The following is a 9,255-nucleotide window of genomic DNA, read 5'->3' as shown; positions in this document are numbered from 1 at the left end:
ACAAATACACTTACTTGGGTAAATGTTTTCCAAGAAAGACATACCCAGATAACATCATTTAGCATTTACCTGGATAACTAACTTATGGAACAGCAAACGGGCCTAAGTGTAAAACATCAACCCGTTTAGCAAGAATCTGGCTTGGACTAGTGGGTTCTGCCATGCTCACTCCTTAGTGAACAGTGATGTTGTGCAGGGTTTGGCTTAGCCCCAATTACTGGAGGATTCTTACTCAACAAGGCCCTCAAATATATTTTATATATCTATCTTACATATAAAAGTGATGTAAAAGATTCATTTATACTTTGTATGTTGGGTTATATTTACATGGACAAATGTCAATTGCCAAGACAAAGCTGAATGATACTAATGGAGTGAGTTTAATTAATATTAACTCATCGGCGTGCATATGTAAAATCTTGATTGGCTACATATAAGTAAATTTTATAACTATTAATCAGAACACAGAAAAATGAATAAAATTTTTTTAAGAGAAATTCTGTTGATACGAGCAAATTCCAGTGTTCGACTTTGAGGTTGAAATTTGCATCGCATGGAAAGGACGAGAAGCCGAGAAGGGAACCAACCCACACACTACGTGTTAGATTTTTCTTCATGAGCTATAGAATGGATGACTAGTGCCAGCAACAAGTTTTTGTTAGATCAGTCAGCGTCGTAAAGTTAATATTTTTTTGTTTAATAAAACTAAAAATTTGAGCCGGGCCAACACGAAACTTCCTATTTAATAACGGCGCAATTTTAACCCTACACGATTCTTCCTATTTATCTACTTCTTTCATTAGTATTTAACGCGATGCTCCACTTCTATCAGACAGCCAGACCACAATATCATAAAGCGGACCACTCTTTGGTATATTTGTAAATAGATGCTATTAATCCCTTATTTATTTATTTATTTTTTTTCTTATTATCAACTGCATAACGATTATATAACCAACTTCTTAACAGCTATATTATGAGATCAATATCTGCATCTTTCTCTTCACAGATGAGAGATGAATCTCTTATTTCATCCTTGATGAAAATGTATATATGTACGTAGCTAGTAAAGCAGATCGACCCACAGCGCGATTGCTCTGCTTTTAGTTGCGCTTCCCACAATTAACACGAATTTGTCCATGCGTTCCGGTCAATGGCCTTATATTTCCCATTTTAATCATAGATCTGGCGAAATCTGCTGAGAAAGCTCCTGGGTTTAAGCTGTATATCTTCACCAGAGAATCGGTAGAGCTACCATTAAACAATGCTTGATCTGAGGGAAGAAAACCTTTCTTCTTCACCAAGCTCTTAAAATAAACTGTGTCAAAGTGTGTAGGTGTGGAGTCTAGAGGTCCCAAAGTTTGGCCACCTCTGCAGCAATCTGATTGCTCTGGTCGGGCAAATCTGCACTGTGCTAATCCAATTGTATGACCACCCGAGAGTGCCACCAAGTCTCTAGCGTCCAGTCCTTGTTTCTTGAAGTTAGCGAGGAGTGTGGAGAGGCTCGATGCGGGTCCAGGGAGGTCGCTGGTCTCATCCGGGTAAGCATCCGTCGAGTCTCTCCTCCCTAATGGTACCTTCCATGTCGGTCCACCCAGCTGTAAACATATTCAACCCAACAACGTAATAATGGTCAGCAATTGAAGAGTATATAGCTTCAAGCCTCCAACATGTACAATTACAGCAATAGTGATCACTCATCATTGCAAAACCAGCTAAAAAGTTAACTTTGTTATGCATCAGATGAAGATTAATGAGCTTAATTTACAACTTTAAAACATTTCTTCAACTTATTATATTATAGGATCAGTAGGATGCAGAGAATGGATGGGTACGCACTGCAACCACAGAGTCCCGAGCCGCGACTGTGACGATGTCAGCACAGGAAACCACGGGCCCCCGACAAACTTGGTCCACTGCAGATTTGATTTGGTCTATGACTTCATATCCTCTAACAGAGTTGTTATTGGGTGCAGTAGTCTTCTCGGTTCGAATACCCGGCGCCTCATCCAGAAGAATTGAAGCGTCACAGCCCTACAATAACAATAGCATTAACATTACATGATGTGGCATGTCAAGAATATGTGTAATAAAGTGATGATAAGGAAAATATAAATGTGTGGCCAGTGGAAGCAAAACCAATTAATCTCATCAACATCTTACATGGACGAAGCAATCATGGAAATGAAGACGAAGCAAGGAGGCGCCCATTCGACGCTCCTTCTGCACTGCTGCTTGAACCATTTTCTTAATGGTGGGTAAGGCCTGGGGACACACTTTGTCATAGAAGGTAGGAGAGAGAGTAGCGTGAGAGGAAGCTATGATCGCTAAAGCAACCATGTTGCAGAGGTGGAAACAAAACAACCTATTTGAATAAGTCATTTCCACTCAAGCTTATTAAGGCCTAAGGGTATTAGTTCTAGTAACGACGTATTGGCGTCTGTATTCGTCTAATTCACAGCCCGGCCAATGGAATGGATGATATTTATAGGCTCAAAACAAGAGATTAGAGTGAGTGTGTGTGATGTCCATGCGCTCTCGTGTCTGTGTTGGGTTCATTAATACTTTGAACTGTCCAAAGTCTAAGAGCATGGGCGGACCTTCTCAAGCGGAAAAGTCTTAAGCCATTTACAAATACTGCCAAATGGAACACAATTTGTAAAATAAGATTTTCAGGGTGAACTCACCCTGAATATTGGCTTAATTTTGTTCTGTTAGGTGCAGATAAATGGAATGAATATTCATCTTCGATCGCCATGCATTATTATGTTGTCTACCATGAAAGCATTTCTATCTAAGTAGCCTAAAATAATCCTACATAGTCAGCGAAGATTACTCTTAATAGTTAGATAATTAGTGTCTGCAGATAGGGTTCCCTTAAAAACCTTCCTTAGTTTTTTATATATAATTTGCCCATTTATCGTTGGAGTATATTTATAACTTTTTTATAAATAAAAATAAATAGGATAAAAAAATCTTAATTGTTGTTAGTGTATTATGGTTACTTGATTTCTTGCGCAAAATTTTGATCGATGATCATTATGAATTTAACAATATCTTGTGTCTGGCAATTTAGAGAGTGAAGAGTAAATACAGTAAGATGGTTTGAATTATCTAACAACTGGGTTGAGTAGTTATTAAGCAGGTGGGCATCCATATCAGGTCTCTGCCCCACCTTGCCACAAACTGATGAATTAGTGATCCAATATTTCAAACTTCACTGGAAAAATGGACTTGTTTTTAACATTTAGCAACGGTGGGTTTTGGTCAGAAATTGACCCGTCCATGGAGGAAGGACAGAAGAAGATATTGAGTTTATTTTTACTCCGCTTCACAGCATATTCCAATTCCAAAATGTATTGTATTTGTATGATGACAATACAGAAGATGTTTTCGATGCATGTATGTACGCTGAGATATGCACATGGAGCGCATCTGCGCCACCGCATATCTCTGCCTCTACCGTATGTCCAGAACATCTCTTAATGTAGTATCATTCCCGAAGATGTCATTATCCTTTCAAAAGATATTTTCAATACATGGGGGATGTACTGTGGGGCGTTGTGGCGCGGAGATGTGAACTCGCATTCCGCCGCACTTCTAGCTACGTTACTTCACTTTACATCGAAGGCGGCTTTGATTTCCCAGTTATAGCGTGTTTCCCGGGATATATGTCCTAAAGACTCCGCCACTATACATATGGGCTATTCTATCCACATCAGCAATTTTAATCGGGTCATCATCCTCATAGTTATCATTGCCTATTGACCAGTAAGGTCAATTATAAGCAACTTTGTAAAAGAATTTTACATCAGCCATGAACCAACCCCATATCTGACTAAGGGTCCGTTTGGAAGGGTTTCAGCTTTTGATTGAACTGTTTTTACAAATTATTGATTCCAATACAAGGCTACTAAAATTTTAGAAAGTTGAGTTTTATTGGCTGAATGAAAGCGTAGGAAATTTGGATTTGGTCAGTGAGCATGTCTCACACTAACCTTAGCAGCGTTGCATTGGGAACATAATAAAATTAAGTAGGAGAAAGTTTGATTTCAAGCATAGGAGGCTTTTAAGATTTTGTATAGGTCATAAAAGTCAAATCCAAATACATATATATATATATTATGATTATATGGTTGGTTGTACTTAGCTACACAAGAATATATTACTATTCTTACACTAATGAAAGCAAATATTAAATTTTAAAGTGGTCATATATCAACCTCAACTTGGATTGGATTAAAGAAAATAGGGGACAATTACTATTTTACTCCACATTCCCAAGAAAGTTAGGCTCCCAACAGCCAAAGTTATTCGGAATAGTGATTGTATGCTTATTCAGTAGGATCACCCAACGTGACTACAACATCCAAACTACTAACATCGCACAACAGCTTAAAATTATTTCAACCATTTTGAGTTATGCATTATCTTGAGAGAGATTTCTCCAAGTCTGCAAGAAAATTAAATAACCATTTTCCTGTAGGACCTAATTGTTGGAGAATAAGTGGTTACTGTAACTTTGGAGGAGAAGCTTTGAGGCGCATCTGAAGACACTGTCTTTAGAACGTTATTTGCTCTCACTCAGTTGCACTGAGTTTGCTGTTGGGTTACAGGCAAATTCGTTCCTAGGATACAACAGAGCCTTGGGCGAGAATCTGCAACCAGCAAAGTTGAAGAGTCTCTAAAGAAACATTCTATGAGACTATAACAAACTGGACTGAGAGAGAGAGAAATAGTGAATTTCGAAATTGTTTGTTTTGAAGTGTGATTCATGCTCCTTAAATAATTTGTGAAGAGGTATGAAGAAAAGGTAGGTGCTGGTTTAGAGAAGGCACCTTGAACAGTCACAATTTCAAACATTGTGACTGTTTAAAAAGTAGTTAACAGTTGGTGACTGTTAACTTTGAATTGTGCCTCTTGATCACACCCGATTGAATCGTGACCGTTTATCTCATCAACGGTGATCAACGGTCATCAGCGCATCAAAACCAGAGCCGTCCATCGCGATCCACGTGAAGTGCGAGCAAAGTGTGCCTCTCAAGTGCCTCATTACGCCGCACACACGTGCGTGCGCGTTACGTGGTATTGAATCCCCATACTCTCATCTACTAATTCTAAGGAGTGTAAATCAACTCCTATTGAAATATTGAAAACAAAACTTATAATTTTCCAATGTGGGACAAGTTCAAAACTGGGTTTTTGTAAGAGAAAATTTGATTTTTCAATCAAGTGTGCAAGTGCAATTTCTCATGTAATTGACCAATCAAACCCATTGGATTTAATCTCTTATGATATTAAAATCCAACAATCTCCCATATTGATTGATCAATTACATAGTTCTCTCTCAATCCAAACTACATGACATAGCTATGCATATAAAAGGTGTTTATTAACTTAAACCTCTTGTTAGTATAGTTATCTCAGAGCCTTGTCAAAGTTGCTGGTGGTAAGACCTTAAACCAATTACTCTCAAGACAGACTGGAGACACCTATACACACAAAAATGTCCAGTCTCTGCAAGAGTTTCAAGTTTTACTCAGCACTGTTATGACCATGTGCTTCTTTTCTGGTTTCATGAACAATCCCGAGAGCAAACCCAAACCCTCATGAGAAGCGGCACCACTTCTATGTTCACATAGGTGAAGTTCCACTATGTGTTCCGTTATTTGACACATTCCAGAACTTCATTAAGAATTTATCTCAATCTCATCATATCAGACAGCACTGTTTATGTTGTGATGGGAAATTTCTCAATGTTAGTGCTAACAGTCACATTGCTGTAACTTGTTGTTACCTATTAAACCCAATAGTGATGGTTTTCAGTTTATGTTGGGTTACCATTACAGGTGACTAGGTAATGGGTTACCCATTAAACCCAATACTAATGGTTTTCAGTGCTAACAGTCACTAAGTACAGGTTGGGTTACCATTATAGGTTGTCATTCTTACCAATTCTCTGGCTAAACCCTAGGTAAGAGGATCAGCCAAGTTTTTACTTGACCTCACATAGGTTATAGTGATGACTCCATCTTGAATCAGTTGCCTAACAAATTCATGTCTCAGACTTATATGTCTGGACTTACCATTGTAGGTACCACTATAGGCCATTGATAGAATTGCCTCACTATCATAGTAATTGGAAATTAGAGGCATATGACTAGGCCAAAGTTTTATATCCAATAATAAATTCCTAATCCATCCAGCCTCTTTTCCAGCAGCCGCTAAGGTTATGAATTCGGATTCCATGGTTGAGTGAGATATACAAGTTTGTCTCTTGGATGCCCAAGAGATTGCACCCCCATCAAGGACGAAAATCCATCCAGATGTGGACTTGTTATCTCCATTACCAGTAATCCAACTTGCATCAGTGTACCCTTCTAGTACAGCTGGATAATCATAGTAAAACAAGCCAAGTTCCACGGTTTTCTTGAGATACCCAAGAACTCTCCCAATTGCCTTCCAATGCTCTGCACCGGGATTACTTGTAAACCAATTGAGTTTACTTACTGCAAATGCAATATCAGGTCTGATACAAAGCATAGCATACATCAAGCTTCCTACTGCATTAGCATACTCAAGTTGTGCAATTGCTCTATTAGTATTTTCTACTAGCTTTATACTAGAATCATATGGCGTGCTATGTTCTTTAAACCTAAATGCTTAAATTTCTCAAATGCTTTCTCAATATAATGTGATTGGCTTAATGCATAGCCCCTACTATGCTTTTTAACTTTTATTCCCAATATGGTATCTACTTCTCTTAAATCTTTCATCTTGAAGACAGAGGATAAGTAGTTTTTAGTTTCATTTATGCCAATCATATTTATACCCACAATAAGCATATCATCAAGAAAAAGACACACAATTACTCCATAATTTTCAGTGAATTTTGAGTAGATGCATCTATCAACATTATTATGTTTAAAACCAATAGCTAGAATGCAAGAATCAAATTTCTCATGCCACTGTTTAGGTGCTTGTTTTAAACCATATAGTGATTTAACCAGCTTACAGCTTTTCTTCTCGTTTCCAGGAAGAACAAATTCTTATAGTTGTTCCATGTAAACCTCTTCATTTAAATCACCATTTAAGAAAGCAGTTTTAACATCCATTTGGTGAACAGACAAGTGATAAATGGATGTTAATGTTATGAGTGTTCTAAAAGAAGTTGTTCTAGCCACTGGTGCATAGGTGTCAAAATAATCTATCCATTCCTTTTGACTAAATACTTTGGCTACCAATCTAGCCTTAAAAGTTTGTACAATCCCATCAGTGTTGTATTTTCTTCTAAACACCCATTTACATTTTATTAGTTTTGATCCTGGAGACAGGTCTACTAGTACCCATGTGTTATTTGACATTATTGAATCCATTTCATCATTTATAGTTTCCTTCCAAAAGGCAACATCTTTAGAGGTCATGACCTCACTATAGGTTTTTGGATTATTTTCAATGTTTAGGACAATAGGTATCTTATTTAAAATCTTCTCTCGATCAGTCTCAACCAAAAATACAATTGACTGAGTAGAGATAAAATCTGAACCTAAGTGTTTCTCTATTCTTTGTCTTTAACTTCTTCTAAGTCCTAATGTAGGTGTTACAGTGGTGTCATTTCTTCTTTCAGTCTCATTATTATCAACAGGTATTGAGATCTGAGTTTCTCTGTCATTTTCTGTAGATTTAGAACACAGTTTATTTTCAAAAAAATCAACACCTCTAGTTTCAATTATTATGTTGGACTCTAAGTCTAGAAGCCTATAGGCATTGCTATGTTCTGCATATCCAACAAACATACTTTTCTTAGCTCTGAGTCTTAATTTGGTTCTTTTAGGATCTGGAACTCTATAATAAGCTAAGCACCCCCACACTTTTAGATATGCTAAATTAGGCTTTCTTCCTGTCCATAATTCATATGGGCATTTGTTATTAACTCTAGAAATAATTCTGTTATGTAAATGGCAGGCTGTTAGGAGTGCTTCCCTCCACAGGTTTAAGGGTGCATTAGCTTTTAACAACATGCAGTTTATCATTTCTGTAAGTGTTCTATTTTTCCTTTCAGCCAGGCCATTCTGTTGAGGGGTATAGGGAGCAGAACACTGATGTATTATTCCAAATTCTTCACAGAAAGAATTAAACTCATTTTTAAAGTATTCAACACCCCTATCACTTCTAAGGATTTTAATTTTCTTTTCTAGTTGATTTTCAACTTCAGTCTTATACAGTTTAAACATGTCAAAGGCTTCATCCTTAGTTCTCATAAGGTAGACATAGGTGTACCTAGAAAAGTCATCTATTGTTATGAAGTATCTCTTACCCCATCTAATTAATACACCATTGAGTTCACAGATGTCATAATGGATTAGTTAGAAGTTGAGAATTTCTCTCAACAATAGGAAAATGTTTCTTAGCCATTTTAGATTTTACACAAATTTCACATTTTTTAGTTAATTCATTACTGTTAACTATTATACCAAGTTTGCTCATGTTCTTTATGGATTTAAAATTCAAGCGTGCTAATCTATCATGCCATAAAGAGAAAGAATCAATAATATAAGCATAAATTTTTTCTTATTAATACTTAATTTGAACATACCATTACAACCATATCCCTTTCCAACAAACATCCCATTCTTGGATAGGATTAGTTTGTCGAATTCAAAGACAACTTTGAATCCCCTCTTACAAACAAGATTTACTAAGACCAAGTTCTTTATAATATCAGGAACATGGAGAACATTTAGGAGAGTCAGTGTCTTTTCGGATGTGAACTTCAACTCTAAACTACATCTTCCAACAACTTTGGCACATGTTTGGTTTCCCATCTGTACATCCTACCCATTAGTCACTTCTTCATATGTCTTGAACAAGGACTTGTCCTTACAAACATGGACTGTGGTGCCTGAATCAAACCACCATTCAGAAGACGATTCTGCCATATTGATTTCAATAATCATGGCCACGAGATTGTCTTCTACCATGTTTGTAGACTTGGTTCCGCCTTTTCGATATCGGCAGACTCGGGCATAATGCCCATTCTCTCCACAAACATAGCAGGATCCTTTCTTATTCTTGCTTTTCTTGAAGTTCCCATCATTCTTCTTTACTTGTAATGCAAGGTTAGTCTTCTTCGATCCATTTTTCACAAAATTGACCTTAGGGTTCAGCATACCGGTCAAGGTCTTATCTCTACTGTCTCTAATTCAAGACTCTTCTTCAATACAAAGGTGTTGTTGAATTTGCTCCAAGGTAAAT

General features: G+C 37.1%; 1 protein-coding gene across 1 annotated transcript; it reads right to left on the bottom strand.

The window, feature by feature from the left end:
• Positions 1-874: 874 nt before the first annotated feature.
• On the bottom strand, positions 875-2,467 carry LOC148868660 (peroxidase 4-like). Its single transcript, XM_088968057.1, has 3 exons — positions 2,164-2,467; positions 1,840-2,034; positions 875-1,598 (listed from the first exon to the last, which is right to left on the bottom strand). Exons 1-3 carry the CDS (start codon positions 2,380-2,382, stop codon positions 1,104-1,106), a joined length of 909 nt encoding a protein of 302 aa, XP_088824183.1. The 5' UTR covers positions 2,383-2,467; the 3' UTR covers positions 875-1,103.
• Between the last annotated feature and the right edge of the window lie 6,788 nt (positions 2,468-9,255).

Source organism: Nelumbo lutea, chromosome 2 (genome assembly GCF_056320005.1).
Source record: "Nelumbo lutea isolate HS-2025 chromosome 2, American lotus-T2T, whole genome shotgun sequence".
NCBI lineage: Eukaryota > Viridiplantae > Streptophyta > Magnoliopsida > Proteales > Nelumbonaceae > Nelumbo > Nelumbo lutea.
Note: the sequence above shows the minus strand (reverse complement) of the source record. Positions and strands in the feature narration are given on the sequence as shown.

What these genes read in the sequence shown, in the direction of transcription:
- LOC148868660 (XM_088968057.1), bottom strand. Translation starts at nt 2,382, where the DNA reads ATGACTTATTCAAATAGGTTGTTTTGTTTCCACCTCTGCAACATGGTT. An exon ending in TCCATGATTGCTTCGTCCAT is followed by an intron (nt 2,035 to 2,163) that starts GTAAGATGTTGA and finishes TTGTTATTGTAG; the next exon opens with GGCTGTGACGCTTCAATTCT. An exon ending in CTCGGGACTCTGTGGTTGCA is followed by an intron (nt 1,599 to 1,839) that starts GTGCGTACCCAT and finishes ATATGTTTACAG; the next exon opens with CTGGGTGGACCGACATGGAA.